Genomic DNA, 20,485 nt, shown 5'->3' with positions numbered 1-20,485 from the left:
GGGTGACCGTTCTAATCCCTCAAATAACCATCCTGTTGCTGTAATTTCCTGCTTATCTGAAGTTTTTAATGCATCAACAGGAAGATTCTTAAACATCTATCACTTCACAACCTTCTATCTGATCAACAATATGGGTTCGTCAATGCCACTCTACTGGTGATCCGGCTTTCCTTACTGAGTCTTGATTATCCTCTTTTAGAGATTTTGGTGAATCTTTTGCTGATGCCTTAGACATATCAAAAGCTTTTGATAGAGTGGCACAAAGCTTTGATTTCCAAATTATCCTCCTACAGCCTCTATCCTTCTCTTGGTAACTTGATCTCGAGTTTCTTTTCTGACCATTCTATTGGTACTGTGGTAGATGGTCACTGTTCTTCTCCTAAATCTATTGACAATGGTGTTCCTCAGGGTTTTGTCCTGTCACCCACTCTCTTCCTATTATTCATCAATGACCTTCTAAACCAAACTTTTGTCCTATCCATTCCTATGCTGATGATACCACCCTGCACTTTTCCGCGTCTTTTTGTAGACGTCCAACCCTTCAGGAAGTAAACAGTTCACACAAGGAAGCCACAGAATTCCTGACTTCTGATCTCTCCAAAATTTCTGACTGGGGGAGAGTGAACTTAGTATCGTTCAGTGTCCCAAGAATTCAATTCCTCCGTCTATCAACTCGACACAACCTTCCAGACAACTATCCCCTCTTCTTCAGTGAAACTCAACCATCCCCCTTCTCTACACTGAACATCCTCAGTCTGTCCTCTGTCCTTTAATCATAATCTAAACTGGAAACTTCACATCTCATCTCTAGCTAAAACAGTTTCTGTGAAGTTAGGCATCAGTCTTCTTCACCAGTTTTTCTCACCCCCACCCCTCCTTATCCGTCCATGTATGTAGTATGCTATCTTTTAGATAGGGTGTAATCAAAAGTTTTCCATCTCATCAACTCCTTTCCTCTAACTGACCGTCTTCAGCCTCATTCTCATTGCTGCAATGTTGCATCTCTTGCTATCTTCTACTGCTATTTTCATGCCAACTGCTCTTCTTATCTTGTGAAGTGCATGCCTCCCCTCCTCCCTTGGTTTTGCTGCATAAGATTTGCTTTTTTCTCTCATCCCTATTCTGTCCACTTCTCTAATGCAAGTTAACCAGTATTCTCAATCATTCATCCCTTTCTCTAGTAAACCTTGGAACTCCCTGCCTGCCTCTGTATTTCTACCTTCCTATGACTTGAACTCTTTCAAGAGTGAGGTTTCAAGACACTTAACTTGTATTTTTGACTAACATTTTTTACTGTTTGGGGACTGGCACCTCAGTGGCTGTTTTTTTTTTTTTTTTTTTGCTGGAATTTTTGTTTCCCTTGGCCTGTGTCACTCCTACATGAAGGGGAAAAAAAGAAAAAAAAGAGAGGTAGATGTGATCAGGGACTGAACCAGAAATGAACATACCAGAATACCAAGCCTTAACTAACTGGACCATGAGGTACCTCACAGCTAATCTAGCTTTGGCTCATATTTGTGTCCTATCACTGCATTACATGGCTCTTCCTTCTAGGTTAATTTCTGATGTTTCATTAATTTAATGTGGTACAATAAGTATCCAAACAATCCAAAGTGTGTGTCTGGGAAGTGTGGTTCTGGTCTTGCAAGGTTTACCAGAGTATTCACTAGGAAGCCCCTGCTCCATTCATGTTTTCTCCCTTTTTTGGGTGGGGCACTCATTTCCTGTTTGACTCAACAAAACAATGTCATCATAAGTTCGTACTAGGCTTTATTCTTTCCCCTATATGAAATCTGTTAAGACCATCCCACCACCATGTTGCCAATGTCATAGTTAAACAAAGAAATACATTTCCTATTATAAAATTAAAAATTATGAAAAAAAATAAATTTATAAACATGGGAAGTGGATGTGACCAGGGATTGAAACCAGATCTGACAAGCTTAAAGGACAAGCCTTTAGCTGACATAATCATAAAGTACATCACATCTAGTTTAGCTTTAGCTCATGTTTTCACATCCTAGCTGAGGTCTAAAAATGTGTACCAAGCATTTATGTTCCTTTTTACATAAGATACTGTTGTTATTTGTCGACAGTATATAATTTATTTAGAGCTGCCTGTTATTTATTTTTCCAGTTTTTAGAGTAACATCTCTCAGGTATCAATAATTTTAACCCCCTGAGCAACAAGCAACACAGTGGTGTGCATCTCAGGGCTCTGATGGGTAATGAATGTATGTGCCTCATGATTTTCAATCCTTAAATCAAAATGAAAGTGGGAGAGAGATATTTTGAACATTACTTAGCAAGATTTACAAAGCTGCTCCCTGCCACTTTTAGTGACTTGCCATCTGGTATTCTATACAAGGCAAGTATCATGGAAGGAGGTGATCTGCCCTCATCCTAATGAATGGCTTAGTGCAAATGCAAGCTAACCTCATCCACTCCCATTAAGTGCTGTTAGACAAGGAGTCACAGTGGAAGAACATTCCTTTTGATATGTGGGGAAAGCAGTGAGGGCAGGTGGAGCAAGTGAGCTGTAGCCAGTACTATATCCAGCATAATGAACACACCTTTACTTCCTGTTGAACTAAAATAATGAGTCAGACAAAAGTACCACTAGAATGGAGAAGGATAGGTGCTTCTTATGCTGTAAGTTTCATTATTCTAGAATCTGTACTAAATGAGATATAGCTAGGAATAAGAGTTATTTTTCTCTAAAAACTCATTACAAGAAGAGGTTTCTGCACAAAACACCCGTTGCTTAGGGGCTAGCAGAAGTTTCTGCATACTGGTAGTCTAGCTGAGTAGGTAATGCTTGTTGAAAGGTGATTACAAAATAATTTTATTACTGTAATATTTAGAGGCACTAGATCATTGATTATGGGGTATTATGAGTGAAAGAATTCACTGAAGAGTGTCTCTGGTATAATTGGCACCCAATCACTAATTGCACATTATGAAGGAAGGAAGAGTAACAACTGTAATGTCAGTGTTATTATCAAATTCTGTCCCCCTCCCCACACACACATACACACACACACACAATGGGCAGCAGAATTCTTATAAAAGAAGGAATAATAACAGACAAACAATATGGCTCCAGGAAAAGAAAATCATGTGTAACAAATCTATTAAGCTTCAGCTCAAGAGTGATGACATCATGTAGGAAAGAGAAGCATTTGTGGACTGTATATAACTAGATCTGATAAAAAGCTTTTGACAAGGTTCCCCCATGAAAGACTTATGTGGAAACTTGAAAATATTAAGAGACTACATGGGACAAGTATAAAGTGGATGGAAAATTACTTAAAATGATGAGAAATGAGAACAGTAGCTAATGATGAAAAGTTGGTTTGGAAAACAGTAAAGAGTGGTGTGCCACAAGGGTCAGTACTATCACCAATATGGTATTGTTCATTGTTTATATAAATGATATTCTTGAAAAATTGATAGCTACAACAGCCTATTTGCAGATAATGCTAAATTACAGAAAGAAATAAAAAGTTGCAAAGACTGTGAATATCTACAAAATGACCAATAAAATTTGTGAATGGAGCAAAAAATGTGAAGTTAGATTCGATGTAAGCAAATGTCATATGATGGAGATGTGCAGAAGTGAATAGAAGACCACATTGGACATACAAGGTAGAAAACGAATATATTAAAAGGATCCAGGAAGAAAAGGATCTAGGAGTAGTAAAGCCAGATAACTTCCAACCAGAGAAGCATATAGGTAGAATATGGGGAACATTTACAGATTACTATGAAACATAGTACAGCTTCTCACCTCATGAACAAAAGTAAGATGATAAAAATAATCCCTATGATAATAAGACCTAGATTGGAATATGCAGCAGTTGTGTAGTCTCTATGTAAGAAGCATGTAAACAAGCTAGGAAGAATACAAACAATAGCAACAAAAATGGTGGCAGAATTTGAGGAATTAAGTTATGAAGAAAGATTAGAAAAAATAGACTTACCAATACTGGAACAAAGGAGAGAAAGAGATTTGATAACTATCTACAAGTTGGCAAACAAAATGGAAGTTGGTAATGACAAAACCATTACTAAAAGAGACAAGCAGTCATGACAGTAGAATGGGACACTCACATAAGTAAGGAAAAGAAGATGTCTAAACAACACAAAGAATAGTTTTACACAAAGACACACTGAAGTTTGGAATGGACTAAAAGAAGATATGTATAGTTTTGGCAACAAGTGTACACAAACTAAAGGAAAAATTAGACATGTATAGATATGGAGATGGGACCACATGAGTGTAGCTTGGGCCCTGTAAATTACACCTAGGTAAATACACAACACAGTGCACACCGTGCATGGCTACATGGACTTGTTTCTGACCATTATAGAGATGTTGTGTAATGTTTCAATAAGTGTAATGCCAAGAATGGAGTGTTATCTGAACTAAATGTATACTATCTATGGTAAGAAATAGTGGTACAGATATTATAATAACTTTCTAATTAATTATTGATTTGAAAGGTATATAAAGACAGGTTGCCTGATGGGATCCCTCCTATTGTTCTCCAAAACTGTGCCTCCGTGCTTGCACCTTGCCTAGTCAAACTCTTTCAACTCTGTCAACATCTACCTTTCCTTCTTGCTGGAAGTTTGCCTACATTCAGCCTGTTCCTAAAAAGGAAGACCGTTCTAATCCCTCAAACTACCGTCCTATTGCTTTAATTTCCTGCCTATCTAAAGTTTTTGAATCTATCCTCAAGAGGAAGATTCTTAAACATCTGTCACTTCACAACCTTCTATCTGATTGCCGTATGGGTTCTGTCAAGGCCGCTCTACTGGTGATCTTCTGGGTTTCCTTACTGAGTCTCAGTCATCTCTTTTAGAGATTTTGGTGAACCTTTTGCTGTTGCCTTGGATATATCAAAAGCTTTTGATAGAGTGTGGCACAAAGCTTTGATTTCCAAACTACCTTCCTATGGATTGTGTCCTTCTCTCTGTAACTTTATCTCAAGTTTCCTTTCTGACCATTCTGTTGCTGCTGTGGTAGATGGTCACTTTTTTTTTCCTAAATCTATTAACGATGGTGTTCCTCAGGATTCTGTCCTGGCACCCACTCTCTTCTTATTATTCATCAATGACCTTCTAAGCCAAACTTCTTGTCCTATCCACTCCTACACTGATGATACCATCCAGCACTTTTCCACATCTTTTCATAGACGTCCAACCCTTCAAGAAGTAAACATTTCATGCAGGGAAGCCACAGAACACCTGAGTTCTGATCTTTCTAAAATTTCTGATTGGGGCAGAGCAAACTTGGTATTGTTTATTGTCTCAAAACTCAATTCCTCCATCCATCAACTCGACACAACCTTCCAGACAACTATCCCCTCTTCTTCAGTGACACTCAACTGTCCCTCTTCTACACTGAACATCCTCGGTCTGTCCTTTACTTATAATCTGAACTGGAAACTTCACATCTCATCTCTAGCTAAAAACAGCTTCTATGAAGTTAGGCGTTCTGAGACATCTCTGCCAGTTTTTCTCACCCCTCCCACTGCTAACTCTGTACAAGGGCCTTATCCGTGCATGTATGGAGTATGCTTCACACGTCTGGGAGGTTCTACTATTACTGCTCTTCTAGACAGGGTGGAATCAAAAGCTTTTCATCTCATCAACTCCTCTCTTCCAGCTGACTGTCTTCAGCCTCTGTTCATTGCTGCAATATTGCATCTCTAGCTATCTTCTACTGCAGTTTTCAAGCTAGCTGCTCTTCTGATCTTGCTAACTGCATGCCTCTCCTCCTCCTGCAGCCTTGCTGCATAAGACTTTCTTCATTCTCTCACCCCTATTCTGTCCACCTCTCTAATGCAAGAGTTAACTGGTATTCTCAATCATTCATCCCTTTCTCTGGTAAATTCTGGAACTCCCTACCTGCTTCTGTATTTCCACCTTCTTATGACTTGAATTCCTTCAAGAGGGAGGTTTCAAGACACTTATCCTTTAATTTTTGACTACCGGTTTGGACCCTTTTCTGGAACTAGCATCACAGTGGGCTTTTTTTTATTGGATTTTTGTTGCCCTTGGCCAGTGTCCCTCCTACGTAAAAAAAAAAAAAAGAAAAAAGGGGGGAAAGGGGAAAAAGAAAATATTAATTGCACTATCCTATGATCATATTGCATCAGATAATATATGAGGTTCCCAGAGCCAGAGTGATCTATGTGCCCTTGTGGTCAAAATTACTATTTTATTGCATTGTCTTCCCCAACCTTCCTAACGTGACGAGAGAGAGTGCAGACATCAGAATGGACCCCACATTAGGGTCAAAATCCATCCAAGTGAAATTATCCACAGAACCTTTTTGTCATGCTTGAGTGATAGCTATCAGTTGCTGGGGCCAGAGAGAATAACTCCCTCGCCACAGCAACACGAGAAGAGTCAGCCAATGACAGCTCATGCAGTGATTCACGTGTCACACTGAGACACTTCCCTGCCACGACACCCACACACTTCACACTCTCCCTCCCTCCAGCCTGCTTGCTATCCATAAATAACAGGCTGCTATCTTAATTTTACTTTTACACAACACATAAGCCTTTCATTATTATGACGGACAACAACATACCCCTGAGGAGCCAGAAGCCACATTCCCAGATGCTTCTAAGATTTATCTTAGTGGGCTATGAACATCTTAGTGCTGGTAATTTTTTAAAGCAAAATCATTCGTAACTAAGAACCATGGAACATTCATAGCTATGAATGGGTCAGGGCTTTCATAGCTCACTAAGAACAACAGTTTCTCCTCAACAACAACAACAATGTGAATATATCCTTGTCTGAAAATAAAATCAGAAAAAAAAACCTGAAAGTAAGCATTAAGATGGGTTTTATTATCAATATCAAGTAGTCTTCAAACACACTGAATAGTCTTTTGCTTTGAATAAATCATGTGTGACTTGCTAGGAGAGTACTGAAATCACATTTCTGGAAATTACACTCATTAATAATCACAGCAGCAACACACATAATCTAGTGTGTGTAGCCAACACAAACTAAGGCTAATTATAGTTAACCCAATCATTCCAAACATGACAATTGCAAATATAACTTTTTTCATTATGTTCCTTAAAAAGAAAAATTAATTCTGTCAGGGCATTTTCTTTCACATTCACAAAAAAAAAAAATGTAAGTACAAAAGATGAGTGTTTCTTTTCTATGATTAATATCCCTGTGATAATAAGACAAGCATAATATCTCAGGTTCAAGATACATACTCATAAGAATATAAGAACATAAAAAATGGAAGCTGCAAGAAACTATCAGGCATACATGTGGCAGTTCCTGTATGAAATATACTTACCTATTTCCACCTATCAATCCCCATCCATAAATCTCTAATTTTCTCTTAAAGCTTCCTAATGACCCAGCACCAACAACCTGATTACTGAGTCCATTCCATTCATCTACCACTCTGTTTGAGAACTGAATCCTTCCTATCTCTTTTTTAAACTAAATTTTTCAACCTTAAAACTGTTATTTGTTGTTCTATCCTGGTTACTAATCCTAAGAATTTTGCTTACATCCCCTGTGTTGTAACCCTTATAGCATTTAAAGACTTCTATCAGGTCCCCTCTTAACCTACATCTCTCTTAATGTAAATTTAACAGCTTCAATCTCTCTTTGTAAGGAATACTCCTCACTCCTTGTATCCTTTTAGCCATTCTCCTTTGTATTGATTCTAAAAGACCTATATACTTCCTGTAATATGGGGGACCAGAACTGCACAGAATAATATAGATGAGGTCTGACCAGCACCAAATATAACTTTAATATTACTTCGGGACTTCTACTTTTAACACTCTTAAAAATAAATCCTAATATCCTATTTGCCCTGTTTCTGGCCTCTATGCATTGCTTTCTTAAATGGAATTTAGAGCTAACTATAAATTCTAAATCTTTTTTGTACCCTAAACCTACCAGAGGTTCATTGTTTATTGTGTACCTTCTGTGTGGATTTCCTCTACTTATGCTAAGTACTTTGCATTTTTTGATATTAAACTGCATTTGCCATCTGTCTGTCCATTCATTCATCCTATCCAAATCTGCCTGCAAGGGGATGGCATCCAGTTCTAATCTAATTAATCTACCTATCTTCGTGTCATCCTCAAATTTGCTAACGTCACAACTAATTCCACTATCCAAGTCACTGATGTATATTAAAAACATCAATGGCTCTTATACTGATCCCTGTGGCACCCCACTAATTACTTAATCCCACTCGGATTTAGAGCTGTTTATTACGACTCTGTCGCCTGTCACTTAGCCACAACCTTATCCACCCTAACACCTTCCCATCTATTCCGTGTGCCCTAACCTTTCTCAGGAGCCTCTGATGGGGTACCTTGTCAAACACTTCACTGAAGTCCAGATATAGGATGTCATAACTATCACCATTATCTCCTGCCATGTAAACTTTACAGTAAAATCTTGACAAGTTTGTCAGGTAAGACTTTCCCTTTGTGAAGCTATGCTGTGACCAATTTATCAAGTTATGTTTGTCTAAAAGTTCCCTAATGTTCTTTACTATTACTGACTTCATTATTTTTTCTACAACAGAAGTTAAGCTTAAATCTCCTTTCTTAAAGCTGGGTACTATATTCACTTGCCTCCACATTACCGGTATCTCAAGTGATTTCCTAAAGGCAGAAACTAACAGTTCACTAATAACTTCTTTGCATTCCTTAAGTACTCTGGGATATGAACTGTTCATGTTGACAAGTAGTTGGGTTTAGGAAGGGGGATAAAAACCCAGGGAGGAGTTAGGATTCTTTTAATTTCTAACGTTTCGGCTGAATAGCCATCCTCAGAGAGACTGATTTACATGAGTGAAAACACACTATTTATAACAACATACAAAATTTTCTCATTTGACATTCGTACAGAGTATTGCCATCCTGGCGTGTACCTCACCTAATTTTGTTTTCCTAGTCAGGTGGCATTATCCGCCTACATGACGAGCCTTTACTGGGGATTTTCCTTGTACCTGACCTGAGGGCCAATCTGGCGGAATTACCCGCCCACCTGATAAAACTTTCTCTGTGGTTAATGACTTCCCTAGTTGTTATGAGGGCTGCCTCTATAGCTTTTCTCATTCTTTTCTTCAATCCAACTTTAATTTCTTTAGCCTCTTCCCATTTTGGTAGGTGTTTACATTTTTCTATGTGCAATACAAGGGAGTTTGATGTGTTGTGTTTTAAAACATCTTTCCTATGCTCTGCTATTCTTGTTTTAATTCCCCTGCCTGTTTCTCCTATGTACTGCTTTGTACAACCTTTGCATGGTATGCTGTACACTATGCTGTTATTATAAACAAGTCCGGTCTCTTTAGTCCTCGTTAGCTCACCAATTTTCTCTCCCGCTAATGTTGCTATTTTTAATCCTGTTCTAGACAAATATTTATTAATTATGGAAGCCTTGTCCGAATTTGGTACACATATATACCTCTCTCTTTCGCTGGTTGTACAGGGATCTTTATTCTCTTTGTTTTCAATTGTTATTTTCTTTGCCTTATTCTTAAGCCTAACAAGGAACCCTTCAGGATAACCCAGCTTTTTGAAAGTTGATATGATATATCATATTTCTTGCTCTAGGAAGTTGTTGCTGCAAATTCTGAACGCTCTTAAGTAAAAATAAATAATCACACCAGATTTGACTCTCATGCTGTGGGTAGTGAATGAACGTCCAATAAGGATGATTTCATTCACTACCTTTCAGCCCACAGCATGAGAGTCAAATCTGGTGTGATTATTGTTTTTTACTTAAGAGCGTTCAGAATTTGCAGCAACAACTTCCTGACTAGGAAAATAAAATTAGGTGAGGTACACGCCAGGATGGCAATACTCTGTACGAATGTCAAATGAGAAAATTTTGTATGTTGTTATAAATAGTGTGTTTTCACTCATGTAAATCAGTCTCTCTGAGGATGGCTATTCAGCTGAAACGTTAGAGATTAAAAGAATCCTAACTCCTCCCTGAGTTTTTATCCCCCTTCCTAAACCCAACTACTCTGGGATATATTTCATCTGGTCTTGGTGTCTTGAACTTTCTTAGCCTATCTATCACCTGTTCCACTATCTCCTTAATTATGGTAATATCTTTCAGCTTCTCATTCTCTTCTGCTCTAAAAATCTCACCATCCAGCATTTTCTGCATGTTTTCCTGGGTGAAGACAGTTAAAAAATACTTCTTCAGAATTTTACTAATCTACTCCCCAGAACTAACCAGCAACCTCAATCCTCACCAAACTTGTAGAACAATCAAGCACTTTCATTCATTGATGATACAAAATTCATTTCTTGGATTGGAATTTAGACTATCAGTTGTCAACTGGTTTTAAAGTGAACCCTAACTTTCATTATGAAATCAGAAGCATCTGAGATCACTGTAGCACAATGGTGATAAGGCAGCATAGTGAAAACTGTGATGACAAAATGATTATGCTTATGAAGTGGTTAGTCTAGAAATAGTTCTGATATAAATTATGAAACTTGTGGCATGCAGTGAAGCAGAATTTATAGAGCAAGGGTGTCAGTTCTTTCCTTCCAAGCACAAAGTTTGTCTCTCATCAGTGGTATTACACATTACCAACAAATAGAAACAAAAGTGTTCAAAATTGTTATTTCTGACTCAAATCACTCCAATATGCCATTCAAAAATGGTGAAAAAAAATTGAAAGAATGTACAGATTTATAAATGCTTATCAAAGCTTTAATTATGCTTCATTCTGTCTCTCAAATCTCTAATATTAGAGTTACTAGTTTTAAAAGATTGGACTCCCAACTTTTTTTTACAAGGCCCATGGATCTCATTTGGAGGAAAGTAGAGACAAGGATTTAATATGGTATACATTCACATTTGGAATCATTCCATCACATCTCAACCTCCAGGCTAGATACGAGTATACAGATGATGGTATAACTATTAATCATATGACCTTAATCATGTAAGATTAAAATGGAAATAAAAAAAGCTCTTCCCTGGCAGGCAGTGAGGTTAAAAAAGCTTTTCTCTGGCAGGTGGTGAGCTACAGCTACCTGGCTGCACCTCAAGGCCAAAGCCACTCCAAAGATGTGGTCTATGGGTCTGGTGCAGCAGCCAAGCCTCCTTCCTCTGGCCACAGCTTCTCTGCCAGATCTCCAACTCTTGGCCAGACACTTTCACTGGAAACTCAGCAATCTGGTCATACAGCAGCTCCTGGCCATGCCTCAGACCATACTCACCTCAGCACTACACCACCTGTTATTACTGCCTTCGAGTCCTCAAAATTATCTCACATTTCCCCTTCCCCATTAGTCCATTCCTCATCATTCTCTGCACCATCACCTTTTTTCTCCTCATCCTTCTCACCTTCTGCTCACTCATCATCTCCCCACAACCATCACTTCCTCCTGCCTCTCCATTTACTCATCCTGAAGCCATATTTGCCATGCACCAAACTTCTGCCACAGTTCACCCTGCTGATCCCAGCCAATTTATCATCAAGGAGGTTCCAGGTTAGTAGGTATTTGTGATTTCTCTCTCTCTCTCTCTCTCTCTCTCTCTCTCTCTCTCTCTCTCTCTCTCTCTCTCTCTCTCTCTCTCTCTCTCTCTCTCTCTCTCTCTCATTAAAAATGGTAATTTAGATTTGTTTCAATCTGTGAAAATACAAATAAGAAACAAATGCAAACACACACAAATGTACAAATTTGATTTTGGCTACCTTCTGTTCATTCATCTCCCTTTCCCCTTGTTTCTCCACCTTTTTATTTTTTGAGAGAGAGAGAGAGAGAGAGAGAGAGAGAGAGAGAGAGAGAGAGAGAGAGAGAGAGAGAGAGAGAGAGAGAGAGAGAGAGAGAGAGAGAGAGAGAGAGAGAGAGAGAGAGAGAGAGAGAGAGAGAGAGAAATTGCCTCAGACCAGGGTATTTCCACTTGTATAGTCTTAAAACAGGCCATAGCCATTTTCTTCCATGTCCTGTCCTTTTTCTTATTTGCTTCTACACACCTGCCATTATACTGTTCATGTTTCCCAATTTTAATTTTATAACCGTACAAACTGTTGCATCTCCTCTCTATACTTGCTCAAAAATATCTCATATTTTTCTTGCACTACTTTACCTTCAAATTGCTCTTTCCATTTAATTTTTCAATAAAACTTACTAAGCTCTGCAAAGTTTGCCTTAGCATAGTTCTGTCTCCAATTTCTGTATTGTTCTTTCCTGTGCAATGCTGTTTCCTCCTGTAGTACTATCTCTATTGTCACATGATCACTTCTTCCCATTGAACTCAGACAATGTATACTTGGTCTACTTTCTGGGGTTTTCATAAACACTAAATCCAGCTGTGATGGTTCTTCTTCTCTTCTACATCTTATAGGCTCATTCACCCACTGTCTCGTTGTATTCACCATCATGGTTTGCATAAGTTCTTCACTCCATGACCCAACATTTTCTGTTACTTCCATCTCCTCCCAGTTAATTCTTTTAGTGTTGAAGTCACCTACTAAGAGTACTTTGTTACCTTTCCTTATCATTTCCTCCATACTATTTTTTTTGTTTCTAGTTGCATACTTTTGAATTTATTAGTCTACCATGCATTAGTTTTTGGTGGTATGTATTTCACAATGATTTTCCTTTTTTCACATCTTTTGATCTTAATCACAACACTCATTGTTTCTACCATTCCATCACCATATTCCACTTCCTCAACAACAATATCCTTTTTTACCAATATCATCACTTCTCTTCCCTTTCCTTTTCTGTCCCTCTTCCATGTACTGTATCCTTCCTTTGCAAATCCCAACTTTATTTCCTCTTCTAGTTTGGTTCCTGTTAAACATACCACATCTGGTTTATTGTTCTTTAAATAGTCTTCAAGTTCCAGTAGGCTGGACACCAAACCATCTACATTAGTATACATAATCTTTAAACTTCTGTTTGGTGGTGTTGTATGGCATCTTTGTGCCACCATTTCCTTACTTTCATGTCCACAACTTTCCTGTGTTCTCTATTCATTTTTTTACTTTTAGTTTACTTCTCTATTCTTCGTTCATGTCTCTTTTTATCCATATTTCCTTCAATCCTTTTGCTTTTGCCAATTTTCCTGTTCTTTGCAAGACATGTTCTGCTGCTATTTGTGACATGATTCTTGTTTTACATTGGCTTTGTTCTATTTTTGTCATACTTTCCGATCCTGTAAACCTCTTCAATTTGTTCGACTCTCCCCTCTCCTTCCTCTGCCACTTCTGCTATAATTTCCTTAGTTCTTTTCACTTCTTTCTCTCTAGCTGTTTTCATGGGTAGGTTCTTTTCCTTGACCCCAAATACCACCATACACATCTTTCTCTGTACTGTGTTTCTCACAAGATTACTTTTTTCCTTTATTATTTTAATCACTTGCTTTTCCATATCCTTGTTGTTTCTGTTGCTGTTGCCTTGTTATGTCCTCCATGTCCACCTTTTGCTGTTCTCTCTCTTTCCAACCTTTGACTTCCTCTGTAACTAACTCTCACTCCTCCAACCCTAACCTCTCTTGCAAAGTTTTCTTTAATTCTTCATTCTCTTTCTTGAGTTTCTTAATCTCTTCACAGTATTTCTTATTTAAGTCCACTATTTTTGTCACCTCTTCTCAGTTCTTTGTTTTCTTTTTCCCTTTCCATCTCTATTATATCAATGGATATCTTTTTTACATTGTCACCACCCACTTCTGTTTCTTCCTTCCATGCCTTTATCATCACTGTTAAGCTTCTTGTATTTTCACATTTTCTTCTTTAGTTATCCACATTCATGTATTTGTATGAGCTACATTGAGATCCTCTTCCTTGAAGCCCTCAAAAATACTTGTATGTGTGTGTGTGTTAACCAAGTTGATTACACTTATCTAGTTGTGACATACAGAAAAATACTGTTCCATCATTACAGTGCGTGTGTTAAGGATGACTTGGATAGTGAATGTGATAGTGTGGGTGATTGGGCCACTCAGGAAAAATTATACGATCAATCATACAAAAGTGTGATGCATGCTTCAAGTGCCAATGAAGAGCATTATGATGACAAGGATATATATATATATATATATATATATATATATATATATATATATATATATATATATATATATATATATATATATATATATATATATATATATATATATATATATATATATATATATATATATATATATATATATATATATATATATATATATATATATATATATATATATATATATATATATATACACACACACATTGTATAGGTCTTTTTGATAGCTTGTTTTGCAGGGAAACTCCAGTTTCCTTCAACTTTATTCTTTCATCAGTTGCTGTTTTGCCTATTTCTGCAGGCACCTTCAAGCTAAAAAAAACAATAAAATACTATGTAAAAGTTGTATAAAATTCACATCATATGGCACTACACACAAAAAAACAAAACGCTACAAGCACCAAGATTATAAACTGGATTGACAGAAAACAATAAGTATCCACACACATCTTGCCTGTATGGCAATGAGAGAAGGACTGAAATAGTTGGGTTCCTAACACTATGATAATGGTATTGGAACGGGCCTCCAAAACATTATCTTACAATATGTGATTGACTTGATGTTAAGTTATTATTCAGTACTGGATTTATGTGTTTAATATATATTGCCTCTAATAATTTTGTATCCATATTGGACTCTGTCTTGTGTAGTATTCTGAAATCTTTGTCACAAAAAGGGATGATCATGTTCATGTGAATGGGAAGTTATTGCTGAAAATGATGGAACAGCTGGTTGATTATTAGTTCAAGGAAAAATACCTTTATGTTCAGCAATTCTATGTGCAAGGTTATGTCTAGTCTCATAAAGTTTGGTGGCATCCCTACTTCCTTGATGCCATTTTCCTATTGTTCTATGCCAATAGAATGGAATACATCTACAACAAATAAGAGATAGCATATATCAGCATTCCCTCACATATTCATGGTTTTGCATATTTGCAGAGTTTTCCCTAACCTAACCTAACTAATGGGGAGTTTTCAGAGTTGTCAGGTGTCACCACCAGCTCAGTCTTTCAGCCCAAAGAGCCCAAATTATTCTTTCAGTTATAAATTACAGTAACCCAAGATATAACGAACACATATGGGGGGAGAATGGGTCACTTGAGATGAAAATTTGCTATATATGTGTATAAAGAGAGAGAGAGAGAGAGAGAGAGAGAGAGAGAGAGAGAGAGAGAGAGAGAGAGAGAGAGAGAGAGAGAGAGAGAGAGAGAGAGAGAGAGAGAGAGAGAGAGAGGCAGCAGACAGCAGCCTTAAATAGGTTGTTATATCTGAAATTTGGTAAATAGAAGTTCATTATATGAAGGGTTTATTGTACATATCAACTTATTCCCCTTTTATTTTATAGTGCACTGTATTTTTTAATTAAAATATCATGTACTATACGTATAATAACTGTTTTTTATTGTCTTAAAGTGAATTGCTTAGTAAATGTGAGATGCATAGTTTAAGGTTTAAACTATGAATATAGGTAGTTCTGATCCTTATAAGGATGGTTTCCCATATTCACAGATTTTAACTATTTGCAGGAGGCTCTGGAATGTAACTCCCACAGATGGCAGGGAAACACTGCATATCTTCCCTCCCACAACAGCGATGCACTTAATGAATTGGGCCAAGATAATTAGTGAAAGCTTTCTGTGTTAAAGAGATGCAGCTAGTGAGCCAATATATATACTGATCGTTCAATTAATCCTTTATGTCATAAAACTTCTCTGAAAAAATCTAGTGAATAATTTTTCCTCTATCACTGCACTGTCCTTGATCTAAATTACATATTAAAACTACAAATGATAGTGTAATGATCAGTATGCTTGGCTCACAAACCACATATATATATATATATATATATATATATATATATATATATATATATATATATATATATATATATATATATATATATATATATATATATATATATATATATATATATATATATATATATATATATATATATATATCCTTGGCTTTGTCTCCAAACTCTCCCCCATAGAGAGACTGTATTAACCTGCAGAAATAAAGCTATCATTCAGGGAAACTGGTTTGTTTGCCAAACAAACATTACATTGCTGAATATTCTGTGGCACCAAATGCTTTGTCAAGAATTGTGGCAATGATATTTCAATCCTTGTCTTTGCAGCCTACAATTTGTATGCTGAACATAAACCTTATCAACAAGTTTCTTGAGCTTCATATACTTTTATATATATTACACAAAGTCCATGACAACTGAAAAAAAACTATGCAAATAATGCAATGTAGCAGTAGCATCAAGGTAACACCAGTCTGCTACTAGTACTGCTGCCATCCACCTTCTGACCTGCTCAGATGAAGCAGAAGCATTGTCCTCTTCAAAAGAATCCTCAGCCACCACACCAGACCGCTCATTGCTGTGGTAGTGTTGGGAGTAGAAGTTGGGGTAGTGGACAGGAGGAATGACACTGCCCTCACTCTGTGTTGAAAATATATGCTGCCATAAGATGGAGAAAATACTGAATCTGATACTGAAAGAAATAAAGAACAAAATTGTTTACAAAAATTTTATCATAATTGTTTATAATATCAAGCAAATCTACAGAACATAGGACAACTCTACAACAAGCAGGCTCCAGGTTCCAGGCTGGCAAGCTTGAATAGTCTACACATCATATAAACTTTTGACTGAATAAAGATTCCGATGGATCCATGCTATTTTACAGGATTTAAGCCTTTAACAATGATACAAGTTCCCCATCAAAGGAACAACAAACTAAAGTCAAGTATGCGATCTCCTTCACTTTGTTTGCCTTCTTGTTGCAGTAAAATAATGCTCAGCTTCATTTATCCAATTTTCATGGTCTAAACGAAACCTTTCTTATCAAAGATAATATAAGTTGTGGGATTTAGTTCACAATCAAATCAACATTTCTCTATTTTACCTACATCTGACATCTCTATTTATATGAATTTTTCTACAGCTACCCACCCACCAAGAGAAGAGTGCTGTGGAGATCTCCATCACCCACAATAAGTCCCTGAAATGCCTAAATAAACTTGGGATTCATGTCAAATAAAAACAAAACTCACTGGGACCTAGTACACATTTGCAAGAGTCCAAGGCAAGACTATCCCACCATCTGTGTACCATGGAATGCTCCCAACAACTGGAGTTACCCACAACTGAGCTGCACTTGGTGCCAATAACCACTCATTCTCAGATACCCAACTCCTAGGCAAATCAATTCTGCATCTGATTACCACTAGGACAATACTTAGTAAAAATTAACAAAGGTGGGGAGTTCCTCAGTCTATTACCATTACTGGGTAGGATACAGATGGAGAAATAGTACAAAAGACAGTTCAGTATTTGGTACAGTAGAGAACACTAACCCTCACCTATAGAAAGAGATCAGCCATCAATACTTTCAAAGTAATAATTTCATTACTTTTACGAAGAATTTGCCTTTAAGTATTTTTTAACCCCTTATATACCAAACCGCTAAAACGCATGCAAAACAAACTTTATGGAGAAATAGAATAACATTACCAAAAACATGTATTTTGAGTGTTTTTGATCATGTGATCTATAAAAACGCTTAAGTACATGCAAAGAACATTATGTTTGGGAAACAAAAGGACATTACGAGAAACGTGTATTATGAGTGTTTTTATAAGTTCCTTAAGTACCAAAAAGCTAAAACCCACAAATAACACTCTTTATTTAGAAAAAATAAATAAATAAATAAAATAAAATAAATAGGATTTTTTTTTTTGTTATTCATCTTCATAGGTACCGAGATGCCAAAATTCTGGGAAAATTCAGGGCAATTATGTGATAAAAGAATATTATAAAAAAAAGATTATTTCAGCTTTTTTTTTTCGGACTGTTATGTACTAAACCCTAAAGTGCATGGAAAGCCTCCAATATGAGGAAATTAAACGACCTTACCAGAAATCTGTGTTATGTGTGTTTTTAAGCATGTTAAGCACCAAAACGATAAATAATAAGGAACTCACTCTATATGGGAATCCAAAACAAAGTTACTAAAAACGTGTTTTCTTAGTGTTTTACGTAGAAAAACGTTAAAACGGATGCAAACCAACCAATATCAAGAAATAGGAAAACGTTACCAAAAAAGGTATATTTTGAGTGTTTTTGAGCTTTTTACCTACAAAAACGCGAAAATTGATGATTAGCACTCTATATTGGGAAACAAAAGGACATTGCAAGAAAAGTGTATAATGAGTGTTTTATAGTTCAAAAGAACCACAAAGCAAACAACGCAAAAACTCGTGTATATGGAGAGATTTCTTAGATACCAAAATGCTGAAACTCATGAATAACACTCTTAATTGAGAAACAGAACAACCTTACTAAATGCGTGTATTTTGAGTGCTTTTCACATTCTTAGTTACCAAAAACCCCAAATTACATGCGAAAATAGCTTTGTGGGGAAAAAAAATTACTTTACCAGAAAAGTGTCTTTTGAGTGTTTTTCAACGTGATAGGTAATAAAGCACTCAAAAGCAGGACAATCACATTACATTGGAATAAAACCATTTTTTACCAAGAACTTGCCCTTAAATGTTTTTGAGCTCTTTATATACAAAACTGCTAAAACGCATGCAAAACACACTTTATGGAGAAACAGAATAACATTACCAAACCTTGTATTTTGAGTGTTTTTGATCATGTTATCTATAAAAACACTTAGATACATGCAAAGAACCTTATGTTTGGGAAACGAAAGGACATTACGAGAAACGTGTATTATGAGTGTTTTTAAGTTCCTTAAGTACCAAAAAGGTAAATCCCACAAATAACACTCTTTATTGAGAAAAAATAAATAAATAAATAAAAAAAAAAATAGGATTTTTTAATTTTTCTTTATTTATCTTCATAGGTACCGAGATGCCAAAATTCTGGGAAAATTCAGGGCAATTATATGATAAAAGAATATTATCAAAAAAATTAATTTTAGCTTTTTTTCCGGACTGTTATGTACCAAACCCTAAAGTGCATGCAAAGTCTCCTATATGAGGAAATTAAACGACCTTATCAGAAATCTCTCTTTTGAGTGTTGTTCAGCATGTTAAGCACCAAAACAATAAAAAAAAAAGAACTCACTCTATATGGGAATTCTAAACAAAATTACTGAAAACGTGTCTTCTCAGTGTTTTACGTAGAAAAACGCTAAAACGCATGCACACAAACCAATATAAAGAAATAGAAAAACATTACCAAAAAGGTATATTTTGAGTGTTTTTGAGCTTGTTACTTATAAAAAACACGAAAATTGATGCAAAGCACTCTATAATGGGAAAGAAAAGGACATTGCAAGAAAAGTGTATAATGAGTGTTTTATAGTTCAAAAGAACCACAAGGCAAAAAATGCAAAAACTAGTGTATATGAAGAAGTTTCGTAGATACCAAAATGCTGAAACTCATGAACAACACTCTTCTTAATTGAGAAACAGAACAATCTTACTAAATGTGTGTATTTTGAGTGCTTTTCACGTTCTTAGTTACCAAAACCCCAAATTGCATGCGAAACCAGCTTTATGTGGGAAAAAAATGACTACCAGAAAAATGTCTTTTGAGTGTTTTTGAGCGTGTTAGGCAATAAAGCACTAAAAAGGAGGGCAATCACATTGCATTGGAATAAAACCAATTTTTAATAAGAACTTGCCTTTAAGTCTTTTTGAGCTCCTTATATACCAAAACACTAAAACGCCTGCAAAATACACTTTATGGTCAAACAGAATAACATTACCGACCAAAAACATGTATTTATAGTGTTTTTGATCATGTTACCAATAAATACGCTTAAATGACATTAACAGAAAAATGTCTTTTAAGTGTTTTTGAGCGTGATATGCAACAAAGCACTAAAAAGCAGAAAAATCACATAACTTGGGAATAAAACTAACTTTTACGAAGAACTTGCCTTTAAGTGTTTTTTTTAACTCCTTACATACCAAAACGCTAAAACGCATGTAAAACACCCTTTAAGGAGAAACAGAATAACTACCAAAAATATGTATTTTGAGTGTGTTTGATCATGTTACTTATAAAAACGCTTAAATACATGTAAAGAACCCTATGTTTGTATAAGAAAAGGACATTAAGAAAATCGTGTATTATGAGTGTTTTTAAGTTCTTTAAGTACCAAAAAGCTAAAACACACAAATAACACTTTATAGAGAAAAAAAAAAATTTGTTATTCATCTTCATAGGTACCAAAATTCTGGAAAAATTCAGGGAAATTTTGTAAAAAAAATTCATTGTAAAAAAATAATTATAGCTTTTTTCCGGAGTTATGTACCAAACCCTGAAGTGCATACAAAGCCTCCTATATGAAGAAATTAAACGACCTTAAAAGAAATCTGTCTTTTGAGTGTTTTTTCAGAATGTTAGGCACCAAAACGATAAATAAATA

General features: G+C 36.1%; 1 protein-coding gene across 1 annotated transcript in view; it reads left to right on the top strand.

Moving 5' to 3' along the window:
- LOC135103183 (DNA-directed RNA polymerase II subunit RPB1-like) overlaps positions 1-15,880 on the top strand; it is a 115,909-nt gene extending 100,029 nt beyond the window's left edge. Inside the window, exons 5-6 of the mRNA XM_064009277.1 lie at positions 11,058-11,534; positions 15,593-15,880. Of these exons, the coding sequence (XP_063865347.1) occupies positions 11,058-11,534; positions 15,593-15,691 (576 nt within the window). The 3' untranslated portion in view covers positions 15,692-15,880. The remainder of the gene's footprint in view (positions 1-11,057; positions 11,535-15,592) is intronic.
- The last annotated feature ends 4,605 nt before the right edge of the window (positions 15,881-20,485 follow it).

This window comes from Scylla paramamosain, chromosome 8 (assembly GCF_035594125.1).
Source record: "Scylla paramamosain isolate STU-SP2022 chromosome 8, ASM3559412v1, whole genome shotgun sequence".
Taxonomy (NCBI): Eukaryota; Metazoa; Arthropoda; class Malacostraca; order Decapoda; family Portunidae; genus Scylla; species Scylla paramamosain.
This window is presented reverse-complemented; position numbering and strand designations above follow the sequence as displayed.